General features: G+C 37.9%; 1 protein-coding gene across 3 annotated transcripts; it reads right to left on the bottom strand.

The window, feature by feature from the left end:
• Nucleotides 1–958: 958 nt before the first annotated feature.
• Nucleotides 959–14,318, bottom strand: LOC106168668 (zinc finger protein 862-like). Of its 3 annotated transcripts, none has more exons than XM_087008992.1 (4): nt 12,273–14,318; nt 8,547–9,622; nt 8,036–8,193; nt 959–2,310 (listed from the first exon to the last, which is right to left on the bottom strand). In XM_087008992.1, exons 1-2 carry the CDS (start codon nt 12,364–12,366, stop codon nt 8,832–8,834), a joined length of 885 nt encoding a protein of 294 aa, XP_086865118.1. In that variant the 5' UTR covers nt 12,367–14,318; the 3' UTR covers nt 959–2,310; nt 8,036–8,193; nt 8,547–8,831. The 3 variants fall into 3 exon arrangements, with proteins under 3 accessions (XP_086865118.1, XP_086865119.1, XP_086865120.1); XM_087008993.1 differs by having other exon boundaries at nt 8,120–8,193; XM_087008994.1 differs by lacking the exon at nt 8,036–8,193.
• Between the last annotated feature and the right edge of the window lie 1,436 nt (nt 14,319–15,754).

Below are 15,754 nucleotides of genomic sequence, written 5' to 3'. Positions count from 1 at the left end.
TGACAAGACATATTGGATACTTGTGATAACTTATAGAACTTATAATTAAAAAGCAGTAGCAACACCATTAAATTGGCAAAAATCTATAAAACAATTCTCTAGTAAGCTGGTTGCATACCATTCTGTGGAATATGTACATACATTTATACATATTGAATAAAGTATGTAAACATGATATTCTCTTTTGTTTTGAGGGACCAGTGCCTATTACCAATTTTGCCAAAGATCCAACAATATATAAAAAGCTGTAAAAATATTCAAAGCAGTTATCATGAATTTCTATAGGTTCCTATAAGATTTCCTATAGGATCCTATAAGATTTCCTATAGGATTTCCAATAGGAGCCTATAAGACTTCCTATAGGATCCTATAAGATTTCCTATAGGATCCTATAGGAAAAAGGGACAATTTCCTATAGGATCCTATAGGAAATTTTCGTAAGTGATATTGAACCCGATTAATTCACACCAATCACGAAACAGAAAAAAACATAATTTTGTAACAGCTGACCACAAAATCAATAAAGTGGAAATTTTAAACATCCGAGTCGTCAGCTCACTCTCTTTTGACCAAATACTCGTTTATACTGTACTCGTTTATATGGTTGGAATCAATTCTAGGTAAAAGTACAAGAGTACAAAAGTACAAGAAAGTTTTCTGATGCGTTTTCATCGACTGTCAGTATATAAACCTCGTTGGAAATATCGAAAACCACCAAGTTACAGGTTTGGTCAGTGCTCAAAAATTTTATATGTTCAAAAATGAATGTCAAACTATGGAAAAACCTGAACAGACAAAGGAAAAAGTCCATCTACATTTGGCACAATTCAAAAACACAGTTACAATGCCGCTTTGTGTGCGGCTATTTTGGAAGACGAATGTAACTTCAGAAAATACTCAGTGAAATTGATACACGAACATTCTTTTGGGGTATAAGATGTAACTGAAGCATATGCTGTATCGTCTTTTTGAATTTATTAGTATATAAATCAACTGGTCATCGTATAAACATATGTACATCTTACCTGTCTCAATGCCTTCTTCTCCCACCATTTTTTCTTAGAGCTATCCGCTTTCTTTTTGAAAACAAGGCCAAATCTAATATATTCCTAAGTAACTGTCATATGAGCCAGTGGCTCCCGGGCTATACTAAAACTGCATTTCATTTCAAACAAAATATACTTGCAATAATTGCTTCCTTCCATGTTTCCCTTCACTGTTTGGAGATTGTTAAAGAGAAATAAACTAAAAATCCACAGAAGTGTTTCTAAACACTCGAATTACAAAAATGCTCAACAGAAGACTGTACCCAAGTGGTATAAAAAATAATCAATTTGAATAGGATGCCATCTACATCTTCACTACAGTACCAATGTGTGTTAAATAGTGCAAACTGCCATTTCATACTTTACCCAGGAAATGACAAAGAAAACAACCATCAACATGTTCCTTTCAATGATAACTATTCTAGGTTTATTCATTACTGCAAGCAAAAAAAACAAAAAAAAAAACAGAAAAAGGCTATGTAAAAGACTAAATTATGCAATGTTAACAATGAACAAACTTTATGATCAAGATATATATTGGTCTATATGAGCATCACATTATTAAGTGCACTGTTCATTGTTCATATATATACTAGTATATGTCATAGAGGCAAATTGCCCACATATCACAAAAGATATGAAGAGCTGTACACTGTTGTCATCAGGATCACTCAGTATTACACTTAAGTGCAGATTCATATTTAAGAGTACACGAGGAAAATTTTTATTTCAACCAAAACCAAGCTGCATGAAAACTACCAAGAGCTAATAAGTTGATGTGTTTTTTACAAATACATAATCTACATTTCATTGGAGGAATATAAACAGGAATATTGACAGTATAGTATAAACAGTATATCGCTTCTGGTACTGTCTGGTACCATTTATGATTCAGATGAAGAAATGCCTTTAATAATCTTGTTCTCAGTTGAAAATGCATACTACATATTAAATGTTAATTTTAAACCATTTGTAATATTTTCACTGCACTCTCTATTGACGGATTACTTGCAGTTAAGTAAGGTGGAAAGGATAACACGTGGCTTTGTTTGCTGGCTGCTGCTGTCAGGTAGCAGGCCTGTAGCCAGGGGGGTTCGTGGTTCGAAAGAACTGCCCTTTTTGTCAGAAAAAGGTCCATTCTGGGGTGCTCTGCCACAGGTGTACTGGTAAGACATCTAGACATGAATCACTGGATGACATGAATCACTAATTAATCCTGAATGACAGGTCTATACCAGTTCTCTTGCTGCCTTGTAACCACTCCCTGAAAAATGCACAACAGATAAAACTGATTTTAATAAAATGTAAAAAAACCAAAAGGTTCAGACTATTGAGAGTTCAAGTACACACTTTGAAAATGCCAGAATAAGACAAGGCAGCAAAGCTGTCAAATGTACAGACAAAGAACAGAAAATAAAGATGCAAATAAGTGAAAAATTAAATTTTCACAAAAAACTGTTAAATTGCCAGAAAAATTTACCAAACAGACTGCGTTGCCTATTGAAGCTGTATGTTAGACCCATGTTTCTTTCCTGTAAGTTTGAGAACAGTAAGTGACATGATTTCCCTTAAATGGTCATCATAGGAGCAGTGCCCAAAATAGGGGTTTCTTCAAATTTTGATGCAACATTACATAGTGTTTAACAGCATAATGACAATCAATTGTTATTAATAAAATATTAGTAACATGGACATTCAGAAAATGTGACAAGCAAAATTCTTCAAGATCATGGAACTTTAAAGTCACACCTTGAAAATGCCAATATGTGAAAAATTAAATTTTCACAAAAAACTGTTTAACTGCCAAAATAAATAAATAAATAAATAAAAATACCAAACAGACTGCATTGCCTACTGAAGCTGTATTTTAGTCCCATGTTTCTTTCCTGTAAGTTTGAGAACAGTAAGTGACATGATTTTCCTTAAATGGTCATCATGGAAGCAGTGCCCAAAATAGGGGTTTCTTCAAATTTTGATGCAATATTACATAATGTTTAACAGCTTAATGACCATCAATTTTTAATTATGAAATATTTGTTTCACAGATATTCAGAAAATGTGACTAGCAAAGGTCTTCAGGCCCATGGAACTTCAAAGTCACGCCTTGAAAATGCCAAAATGTAAACAAAACAGCACTGTTCTGAAATGGGTTTATTTCCATTTTTAACACTTTTTTAACATAAAACAAAATAAACATTTTACTGCCATTTTATATGACCAACTAAGAAAATTGATGAGATGGGAAAAGTATCAATAGAACAGTGTTAAATGTCCAATTTCCTCCATTCTGAGATTCTGAACATAGTGGATGATTGAATCTGACAAACTGCAATGATATGAGTTTATTTCCATTTTTGACACTTTATTACACAATACATGATAACAAGTTTACCATGTTTTTTACATAATCAACTAACAATGTTGTAAAGATGCAGGAAATATCAAACAAACACTTTTAGGCATCTTATTAGTTAAATAATGAGACTGTTAACATGCCTAATAATTGAATCTGAGGAAATGTGAAAAACAGTATAACTTCTAAAATAATGGCCTGATTATGCTGATTTTCGAACTCAACCTGCGTTTTAGTAAGATTGACCACTCCTGTGAGTATGATTACAATTGGCCAATCCGTTTTTCTTATATTGTGTTATCAGTGTTGTATTTATATTGAAAATAGTAAAAAAACAGCATAAATTCCCTAAAAATGGCCCAATCATGCTGATTTTCGAACTTGACCTGCGTATTATGAATATTCATCAGTTCTGTAAGTTTCAAGTCAAAAGGTAAAATGGTTTTCCACTTATCGTGTTATCGGTGCTGCATATATGCTGAAAAAAGTGAAAAAACAGCATAAATTCCCTAAAAGTGACCCGATCATGCTGATTTTCGAACTTGACCTACGTATTATGAATATTCATCAGTTCTGCAAGTTTCAAGTCAAAAGGTAAAATGGTTTTCCACTTATCGTGTTATCGGTAAAAGTGCACGGCGACGACGGCGACGACGGCGACGACAGACGCAGATGATGGCTATAGGTACAGACACATCTGTGTCTGTACATAAAAAATTTAATGAAAACAAGGCAGCAAAGCTGTCAAATGTACAGACAAAAAACAGGAAATAACTATGCACAAAATAGACTACTGTCAATTCTGATGCAAAAATACATTATGTTGAACTGCAAATTCAACATCAAATTTTAATTATCCTCAACGGTAATACCAATGTAATTAAAATATGTGACAAGTTTACACTTTGAAAATGTATAACTTCCAGAAAAAGAAGTCACTTAGACTGTTTTTCCAACTCAGACTGCATTTTAGTCCTGTATTTCTTTTTTGAAAGTTTGGCAATCATAAGTAACATGGTTTTCCCATAATGGTCATAATGGTCAAAACAAACACTTTTACATATCTTATTAGTTCAATAATGAAACTGTTTACATGCCTAAGAATTGAATCTGAGGAAATGTGAAAAAACTGCATTTCTTTAAAATAATGGCCCGATTATGCTGATTTTTTAACTCAACCTGCGTTTTAGTAGGAATGACCACTCCTGTGAGTTTAATAACAATTGGCCTATCTGTTTTTCTTATATTGTGTTTACAGTGTTGCATATATGCTGAAAAGTGAAAAAAAAAGCATAACTACTAAAATAGTGGCCCGATCATGCCGATTTTCGAACTTGACATGCGTTACAGTAAGATCGATTACTCCTGTGAGTTTCATGACAAAAAGCTCATCGGTTTTCCTTGAAATGTGTTTACAGGATATCATTTTTATACTTTCACATTTTTATTACTCTCAACCTACAAATTGCTACTCGCGGTATCTCCTCTACACAAAACAATGACGTAACGTTATCTGCTGTGCACTGAAGCTGGTTAAGAACAATGTGCCTCATTTCAAATTGTCTTTCAACTTCATATCACACAGACGGAACTTTGAAAACGAGGCCACTGAGAGGGAGACTGTTGGTTACATTTCGATACGATAGTTCTTTGATTGCTTCAATGATAGTGGGTGAAAACAGTGAGTTGATTTGATATTTTGCTGAAATCACTTGTGAACATAGGCAAAATAAAAGGTGAAAATAGGCTGTAAAAATAGCCAGCCCGTCGGGCGGGTAATTTGTAAATCTTACCCGCCCAGCCTGAAAGTTACCAGCCTAGGGCTGGCGGGCTGGCGGCCATTTCATACACTGTAATAACCATCAATTTTTAATAATAAAATATTAGTATCATGGACAAATAGTAAACGTGACTAACAAAGGTTTTTAGGCCGATGGAACTTCAAAGTCACACCTTAAAAATGCCAAAATGTAAACAAGACTGCACTGTTCTGAAATGGGTTTATTTCCATTTTTAACACTTTTTTAACATAAAACAAAATTAATAGGTTACTGCCATTTTTATAAGATCAACTAAGAAAATTGATGAAATGTGAAAAATATCAATAGAACAGTGTTAAATGTCCAATTTCTTCCATTCTGAGATTCTGAACATAGTGAATGATTGAATCTGACAAACTGCAATGATATGAGTTTATTTCCATTTTTGACACTTTATTACACAATACATGATAACAAGTTTACCATCATTTTTACATAATCAACTAACAATGTTGTAAAGATGCAAGAAATGTCAAACAAACACTTATACGTATCTTATTACATAAATAATAAGGCTATTAACATGCCTAAGAATTAAATCTGAGGAAATCTGAGGAAATGTGAAAAAACAGCATAACTTCTAAAATAATGGCCCGATTATGCTCATTTTCAAACTCAACCTGCGTTTTAGTAAGATTGACCATTCCTGTGAATTTAATGACAATTGGCTTATCTGTTTTTCTTATATTGTGTTTACAGTGTTGCATATATGCTGAAAAATGAAAAAACAGCATAACTACTAAAATAGTGGCCCGATCATGCCGGTTTTCGAATTTGACCTGCGTTTTAGTAAGATTGATTACTCCTATGAGTTTCATGACAACAGGCCTAACGGTTTTCCTTGAAATGTGTTTACAGTGTTGCATATATATGCTGAAAAGTGAAAAAACAGCATAACTTCTACAATAATGGCCCGATCATGCTGATTTTCGAACTTGACCTGCGTTTTATGAATATTCATCAGCTCTGTTAATATACAGCCAAAAAGTAAAACTGCCCTCCACTTATCGTGTTTACAAGGAAAGTGCACGGCGCCGGCGACGGCGACGGAAACGACAGACGCAGGTGATGGCAATATGTACAGACACATCTGTGTCTGTACATAAAAATTAAACTTTCACAAAAAACTGATTAACTGCCAAAAAAATTTACCAAATAGACTGCATTGCCCACTGAAGCTTTATTTAAGTCCCATGTTTCTTGCTGTAAGTTTGAGAACAGTAAGTGACATGGTTTTCCTTAAATGGTCATCATGGGAGCAGTGTCCAAAATAGGGGTGTCTTCAAATTTTGATGCAATATTACATAATGTTTAACAGGATAATTACCATCAATTTTTAATAATAAAATATTAGTATCATGGACATTCAGAAAATGTTCCTAGCAAAGGTCTTCAGGCCCAAGGAACTTCAAAGTCACACCTTGAATATGCCAAAATGTAGACAAGACAGCACTGTCCTGAAATGTGTTTTTTTCCATTTTTAACAATTTTTTAACATATAACAAAATTAACAATTTACTGCCATTTATATATGATCAACTAAGAAAATTGATGAGATGGGAAAAATATTAATAGAATAGTGTTAAATGTCCAATTTCTTCCATTCTGAGTTTCTAAACATACTGAATAATTGAATCTGACAAACTGCAATGATATGAGTTTAATTCCATTTTTGACACTTTATTACACAATACACCATAACAAGTTTACCATCATTTTTACGAAATCAACTAACAATGTTGTAAAGATGCAGAAAATGTCAAACAAACACTTTTACATTTCTTATTAATTAAATAATGAAACTGTTAACATGCCTAAGAACTGAATCTAAGGAAATGTGAAAAAACAGCATAACTTCTAAAATAATGGCCCAATTATGCTAATTTTCAAACTCAACCTGCATTTTAGTAAGAATGACCACTCCTGTGAGTTTAAATGACAATTGGCCTATCTGTTTTTCTTATATTGTGTTTACAGTGTTGCATATATGCTAAAAAGTGAAAAAACAACATAACTACTAAAATAGTGGCCCGATCGTGCCGATTTTCGAACTTGACCTGCGTTTTAGTAAGATTGATTGCTCCTGTGAGTTTCATGACAACAGGCCTATCGGTTTTCCTTGAAATGTGTTAACAGTGTTGTATATATGCTGAAAAGTGAAAAAACAGCATAACTTCTACAATAATGGCTCGATCATGCTGATTTTCGAACTTGACCTGGGTTTTATGAATATTCATCAGCTCTGTAAATATAAAGCCAAATAGTAAAACTTTCTTCCACTTATCGTGTTAACGCTGAAAGTGCACGGCGCCGGCATCGGCGACGGCATCGGCATCGGCGACGGCGACGACAGACGCAGGTGATGGCAATATGTACAGACACATCTGTGTCTGTACATAAAAAGATAATCCTATAGAACTGGTTTTCTAATTTGAGCATCACAGGATAACCAAGACTGCAAGCAGCATGGCAGGACAACCCAGACTGCCAAAACATGGCAAGACAAGTGTGACTGCCAGCATCATGGCAGGACAACTGAAACTTCCAGAACATAGCGGGACAACCGAGACTGCTAGCTGGATGGCTTCAATGGCAGCCATTGTAATCCTTTCAGAATGGGAGTTATATGATGTGCACTGTTGCACTTTATTTGACAAACCAGTTTTGCAGCCGAGTTTTGAATAACTTGTAATTAATTTTTTTAATCTGATAGTCACATGTACCAAAGAGGAGACTTGCAGTAATCTTATCTTGATGATTTTTTAAAATGTATTTACTAATTTTTCAGTGGTTCTGTTATAAAACACTTTTCTTACTTTTCCAATGTGCATAAGATGCTGATTTACACACTTCAGATACATGCTTCCCCACACAGTGCCATTTTCATTGAGGATAACTACCTAGAAAGTCTTCACTATGGTGTGTTTTGATAATGCTCCACAGTTTGCAGGTGGCATCTCTCGCATACCCCATTCTGAAAACCAATTCTTCAAGTTTAGACCATTCACTCATACCTTGTTTTTCAATTATTATTGGCACTGATTTGGACCCATGATGTTCAATAATGTTACCATAATGGCTAGCAAGTTTCTGTATAGGGACTTAACCCAAATTTTCTCTTTCTGACTCAGACAAAAAGCTTAGTGGTCTCATGCTCAAATACCCAAATGCTGTTACCATATCCAAGTGATCCTGGGGAAATCTGGCATTTATGTTGTTAATGAGATTGTCAATAAATTGACACTAAATTGCCTTGCATTGTTTTTCATAATTAGCACAACAAGTCAGAAGGTGGTCCCTGAAGAATTTACATTGACCTGTTCCCACCTTCAGGAGAAATTCCTCGATGTAGCTGCCAGGTTTACCAGACAACCCTTCACTACTTGTGGCATGGTCCCTGTGCTTTTGCAGTTCTCTCAATGCATGCTTCACATTAACATCCACCAAGGCTGGGTCAAGATCTTTCTTTTGGAAGAGTAAACATAGCTCTGTGACAATGCTGAGGATGGACAAAAGCATATGGGTGACAAAAACAAAACTGAATTGTGAAAGTTTCTTTGCAAAACCTTTTGCCTTGGCATCACTTGCCCCCATTTCAGACATATAGGACACTTATGACCCATAAGTCCTGTAGATTGTTTCTATTGCTTTGTAGTAGGGCAACCATCGAACCTCATGGACTTCATTGCACTTTAAAATAGGTTCATCCAGCAGCTCCTGAATAGCTGTGATTCTGTTTACCCTGACAGATGATGCTTTAAAGTAATAAAATATACTGGTAATAGTTGATTGATAGTCCTTCATATAGTCTATAGCATTTGCTGCCTGGCTAGTACATAAAGCCAATCTGTGGGCAATACAGTGTATGTGAACCATCGCAGGATTTTCAGCAAGCAGTCTGCCTGCAACTCCATTTCCCATGCTGGTCATGCTCGCTGCACCATCAGAACCAAAACCATATATCTTACTAAGGGGGATCTCCTTTGATTTAAGATGGTCTTTGATAGCTGCTGCAACTGTGGCACCCTTGCCATCTGTGACATTTATGTCGGCTACAAAGTGGGTAGAAGGAACAAAGTTATCATCTAAAAGTCTGACACATATAACCAACTTTTTTGTTACTGTTATATCAGTGCTCTCATCTGCTAGTATTGTTAGAAATGGTGAAGACTTCATTTTCTGAAGCAAGTCTTCCTCAACTGTGGCAGCAATAGCAGCAACCATATCCCACCCTGCTGTATGAGAATTATACTTTGCATTGTCTCCTTGGTCTAAGTATGAAAGGTTGGGGCAATCCAGGTGCCGTAGCAACTCTATTAGGCTTCCAAACTTTCGAAATGCTATGCCCTCTTGAACTAGCCAGTACACGGACTTCATTGCTGACATGATTGCTCCATCTTTACCTAAAAATGTTTTATAAGCGTTACTTTAAATTTGAATTTGGACATTATAACCTGCATAAAATGTTAAATAGTGTTGAAGGTACCTGCAAACATTACTCCAGCACACAATCCCTTACTTTATTTTTCCCTTAATCACCATGAACAGAGACCAAATCTCTCGACACACTAAAATTATGAACAAGGCAGCAAAGCTGTCAAATGTACAGACAAAAAGCAGACAATAACAATGCACAAAACAGGCTACTGTCAATTCTGATGCAAAAGTACATTATGTGTAACTGCAAATTCAACATCAAATTTTAATTATGCTCAACAGGTAATACCAATGTAAGTGAAATGTGTAACAAGCATAAGGCTTCAGGCCCATGGGAGTTTAAGTTCACACTTTGAAAATGCCAGAATGAGAAATATGAAAATTTCACATAAAACTGCTTAAATTCAATAATAAATGATAACCCACTTGAGCTGGCTTTCTTATTTGAACTGCATGCCAATCCTACAAATCAGACTTGTAAGTTGAAAATAATAATAAGTAACACAGTTTTCTTTTCATAATGTTTGTAGTAGCAGTGCAAAAAGATTTTTGTCAATTTTGATGTAACATTACATAATAAATTACAGAATAATTATCACCAATTTTTGATTATTGACTATAAATAGCATGGACATGTAGAAAATTTGCTTACAATTTGGCTTCATGTCCATGGGAGCTTAGAGTCCCACAATGAATATGCCAACATGATAAAAATGAATATTTCACTAAAATGTATAACTTCCAAAAAAAGAAGCCAATTAGACTGCTTTTCCAGCTCAGGCTGCATTTTAGTCCTTTGTTTCTTTTTTGAAAGTTTGACAATCATAAGTAACATGGTTTTCCCATAATGGTCATCATGGCAGCAGCACCCAAAATTGTGTTTTCTTCTATTTTAATGCAATATTACATAATGCTTAACAGCATAATGACCATCAGTTTTTAATAATAAAAAATCGGTATCATGGATTTTCAGAAAATGTGATTAGCATGGGTCTTCAAGCTCGTGGAGGTTCTTACGTCACACCTTGAAAATGCCAATATGTGAAAAATTAAATTTTCACAAAAAAAAAACAAAAAAACAAAAAACAGTATAACTGCCAAAAAAATTTACCAAATAGACTGCATTGCCCACTGAAGCTTTATTTAAGTCCCATGTTTCTTCCTGTAAGTTTGAGAACAGTAAGTGACATGGTTTTCCTTAAATGGCCATCATGGGAGCAGTGTCCAAAATAGGGGTGTCTTCAAATTTTGATGCAATATTACATAATGTTTAACAGGATAATTACCATCAATTTTTAATAATAAAATATTAGTATCATGGATATTCAGAAAATGTTCTTAGCAAAGGTCTTCAGGCCCAAGGAACTTCAAAGTCACAACCTGAAAATGCCAAAATGTAGACAAGACAGCACTGTTCTGAAATGTGTTTTTTTCCATTTTTAACAATTTTTTAACATATAACAAAATTAACAATTTACTGCCATTTATATATGATCAACTAAGAAAATAGATGAGATGGGAAAAATATCAATAGAACAGTGTTTAATGTCCAATTTCCTCCATTCTGAGTTTCTGAACATAGTGAATGAATGAATCTGACAAAATGCAATGATATGAGTTTATTTCCATTTTTGAAACTCTATTATACAATACATGATAACAAGTTTACCATCATTTTTATATAATCAACTAACAATGTTGTAAAGCTGCAGGAAATGTCAAACAAACACTTTTACGAATCTTATTAGTTAAATAATGAGACTGTTAACATGCCTAAGAATTGAATCTGAGGAAATGTGAAAAAAAAAGCATAACTTATAAAATAATGGCCCGATTATGCTGATTTTTGAACTCAACCTGCGTTTTAGTAAGATTGACCACTCCTGTGAGTTTAATGACAATTGGCCCATCTGTTTTTCTTATATTGTGTTTACAGTGTTGCATATATGCTGAAAAATGAAAAAATAGTGGCCCGATCATGCCGATTTTCGAACTTGATCTGCGTTTTAGTAAGATTGATTACTCCTGTGAGTTTCATGACAACAGGCCTATCAGTTTTCCTTGAAATGTGTTAACAGTATTGCATATATACTAAAAAGTGAAAAAACAGCATAAATTCTACAATAATGGCCTGATTATGATGATTTTCGAACTTGACCTGCGTTTTATGAATATTAGTCAGCTCTGTAAATATAAAGCCAAAAAGTAAAACTGCCCTCCACTTATCGTGTTAACGCTGAAAGTGCACGGCGACGGCGACGGCGACATGATCGGCGACGACAGACGCAGGTGATGGCAATATGTACAGACACATCTGTGTCTGTACATAAAAATGAATGTGAAAATTTTATCTATATATATACAAAAAATAATGTTCAGGGAAAAAACATGAGCGTAACGCCCTGTGTCAATGCTACGCAGCAAACGCATTGTTTACATAGTTGTTCAGCATTGCGATATCCCAGAATGCACTTTCGAGAGTTCTTCAACCTACACAAATAAAACTACAACACGTGGGTCCGGGACCGTCACGATAATCAACAACGTACACTAGTGTCACTTTGCTGGCTCATGCTCCGTGTTACAAATAAATATTGACCAAAAATAATATCTTACCTTCTAAAGCTCTGCAAAAAGCCTGTTTAGCTTGAGCTGATTCCGACGTTTCTTGTATGGCAAGCTTGTGGTCATTAGATGTCTCATGGCGCATAAGGGTACTGGTTCGAAAGTTATTAGTCCCTTGAAAAAATATATTGTCCTTCTTTTTTTCAACACATCAGCTGCAATACATCAAGTTCGCGTTATTGTCGTATACAAGCCACTTGTAAGTATCTCTCCACTTTTTTTGGAATGACCTTCAAGTTGCATTGCTAGTTGACACGGTATCAGAAGTCGTGACAGCAGCACATACATCTACTTTAGCTCTCTTCTCCGGTGGAAATGTCTGCTGTGTATGATCATTGTCTCCGTCGCTACTATTCTGATCCGTTTTAGGGTGATCTTTGGGATCGACTTTCTTAAAAAAACTTAAAATAACACTTTGCTTCTTCTCCGCCATCATGTACAATGTACGGGTTGATCAATTGATTTACATGGACAATTAATCTCAGCCTATCAGGGATTCAACAAAGGAGGGGCGATCGCCACTGATTTGCATAAAAATCATGAGGTCAGCATAAATTAAGATATTTGTTAAAAACTGCGACGAGCAAAGAATATCTTCATTACGTCGAACATAAGATCTTGATGTCAAGAGATGTCGAGTAAACAATCAAACTTCGGTCGTGAATTTGCCAAATTGGAGGGCGCGTTTAGAACACAAAAATGCGCCGCTGTTAATTCTCTTGAATTTTGTTGGCGCAGCTCACTCTAGGAATTGCGTCAACCTAATTTTTTCTGCGCCAATGACGCAAGGGCGCATCCTAAAATGAACACTGAGGGCAACAGATTGATTTTCCACAGATATTCACAGATACGTCTCTAGATAAGTAGACGATCATTTTGGTCTGATGTCACCCTGTACTGAAATCTCAAGGATGATTACATGGCTTGTAAATGTTTGCATAACTACTCAGGCATGGTCACTTAGCAAGTCCCTGCAAAGTCCCCTTGACAGTAATCAAGATAGTGAATTTCTCATCTGTGACAATAAAACAGCCCTTTAACAGACAGACAAGACAAGGCAGGTTGCATAACAAGTGTTAATCATATTGGCGCAAAGCCCAGCTCTCATTGAGGTCCTGCAGAGCAAGTACAAAGCCTTCTGCCTGCGTGCAGAATTAATTGTTTCCTCCTGGCCAAACATAACAGGGTCGCCTCAGCAAATATGTCCACAATAATAACTGCGGCCCTGGGCGAGGGTAGATGTAAACCATATCAACTCGACCTTAGTATCATTTAAAGCCAACATGTTCACTTTCATCCATTACTCGAAAACTCTGCAAGACAATCCTCCATAGGAGTGATTGTTGCAGACTGGTTGCTCTTGCATGTAACATAAACTTGTATGTCAGCTGCAAAAATGACAGTGTTCAGACCATGTTAAAGTATGATATTTTCTACAGGTTACATGTATAATAATGAGAATAGGATTGGACTTAACATAGCATCAAGGGAGGGCAGCCGAGACTAACGGCTTCATAGGAGAACCACAAATACTGCCATCATCATAGCAGGACAGCCGAGACTGCCAGAACATGGCAGGACCACCGTGACTGCCAGAACATGGCAGGACCACCGAGACTGCCAGAACATGGCAGGACCACCGAGACTGCCAGAACATGACAGGACCATCGAGACTGCCAGAACATGGCAGGACCACCGAGACTGCCAGAACATGGCAGGACCACCGAGACTGCCAGAACATGGCAGGACCACCGAGACTGCCAACACATGGCAGGACCACCGAGACTGCCAGAACATGGCAGGACGACCCAGACTGCCAATGTCATGGCAGGACGACCCAGACTGCCAATGTCATGGCAGGACGACCCAGACTGCCAATGTCATGGCAGGACGACCGGGACTGCCACTGTCATGGCAGGACGACCGGGACTGCCAATGTCATGGCAGGACGACCGGGACTGCCAATGTCATGGCAGGACGACCGAGACTGCCAATGTCATGGCAGGACGACCGAGACTGCCAATGTCATGGCAGGACGACCGGGACTGCCAATGTCATGGCAGGACGACCGGGACTGCCAATGTCATGGCAGGACGACCGAGACTGCCAATGTCATGGCAGGACAACCGGGACTGCCAATGTCATGGCAGGACAACCGAGACTGCCAATGTCATGGCAGGACAACCGAGACTGCCAGTGTCATGGCAGGACGACCGGGACTGCCAGTGTCATGGCAGGACAACCGGGACTGCCAGTGTCATGGCAGGACAACCGGGACTGCCAGTGTCATGGCAGGACAACCGAGACTGCCAATGTCATGGCAGGACAACCGAGACTGCCAATGTCATAGCAGGACGACCGGGACTGCCAGTGTCATGGCAGGACGACCGGGACTGCCAGTGTCATGGCAGGACGACCGAGACTGCCAGTGTCATGGCAGGACGACCGAGACTGCCAGTGTCATGGCAGGACGACCGAGACTGCCAGTGTCATGGCGGGACGACCGGGACTGCCAATGTCATGGCAGGACTACCATGACTTCCAATGTCATGGCAGGACAACCAGGACTGCCAGCATCATGGCAGGATGACCTTAACTGCCAATAACATGGCAGGACAACTGAGACTGCCAGTATCATGGCAGAACAAACAACCTTACCAGCATCATGAATGGACAACCAATTCTGCCAGCACCTTGACAGGTCAATCAAGTCTATCAAAGCACGGGCAGACAATTGAAACTGCCAGAAAATGGAAAGGCAACCAACACTGCAGCTTAATGGCAGGACAGCCAAGACTGCCAAAATGATGGCAGGACAACCGAGACTGCAAGAACATGGCAGGACAACCGAGACTGCCAGAACATGGGAGGACCACCAAAACTGCCAGTTTCATAGCAGGACAGCCAAACCTGTCATCAGAATGACAGGACATCTGAATCTGCGAGAACGCTGGCAGGACAACCAATGTCTGCCAGCTACATGGCAAGACAACTGAGACTGCCAGAACATGGCAGGACAACCGAGACTGCCAGAACATGGCAGGACCACGTAGACTGCCAGTTTCATGGCAGGTCAGCCGAACCTGCCATCAGAATGACAGGACAGCCGAATCTGCGAGAACGCTGGCAGGACAACCAATGTCTGCCAGCTACATGGCAAGACAACTGAGACTGCCAGAACATGGCAGGACAACCGAGACTGCCAGAACATGGCAGGACCACGTAGACTGCCAGTTTCATGGCAGGTCAGCCGAACCTACCATCAGAATGACAGGACAGCCGAATCTGCGAGAACGCTGGCAGGACAACCAATGTCTGCCAGCTACATGGCAAGACAACTGAGACTGCCAGAACATGGCAGGACAACCTAGACTGCCAGAACATGGCAGGACCACGTAGACTGCCAGTTTCATGGCAGGTCAGCCGAACCTGCCATCATTATGACAGGACAGCCGAATCTGCGAGAACGCTGG

This window comes from Lingula anatina, chromosome 3, assembly GCF_051362555.1.
Source record: "Lingula anatina isolate TDL-2025a chromosome 3, LinAna3.0, whole genome shotgun sequence".
Taxonomy (NCBI): domain Eukaryota; kingdom Metazoa; phylum Brachiopoda; class Lingulata; order Lingulida; family Lingulidae; genus Lingula; species Lingula anatina.
Note: the sequence above shows the minus strand (reverse complement) of the source record. Positions and strands in the feature narration are given on the sequence as shown.

Excerpts from the sequence above, each read along its gene's own strand:
- LOC106168668 (XM_087008992.1), bottom strand. The coding sequence starts at position 12,366 with ATGCGCCATGAGACATCTAATGACCACAAGCTTGCCATACAAGAAACG. Across the intron at positions 9,623-12,272 it reads TTTTTGCAGAGCTTTAGAAG|GTAAAGATGGAGCAATCATG; the intron begins GTAAGATATTAT and ends AAACATTTTTAG.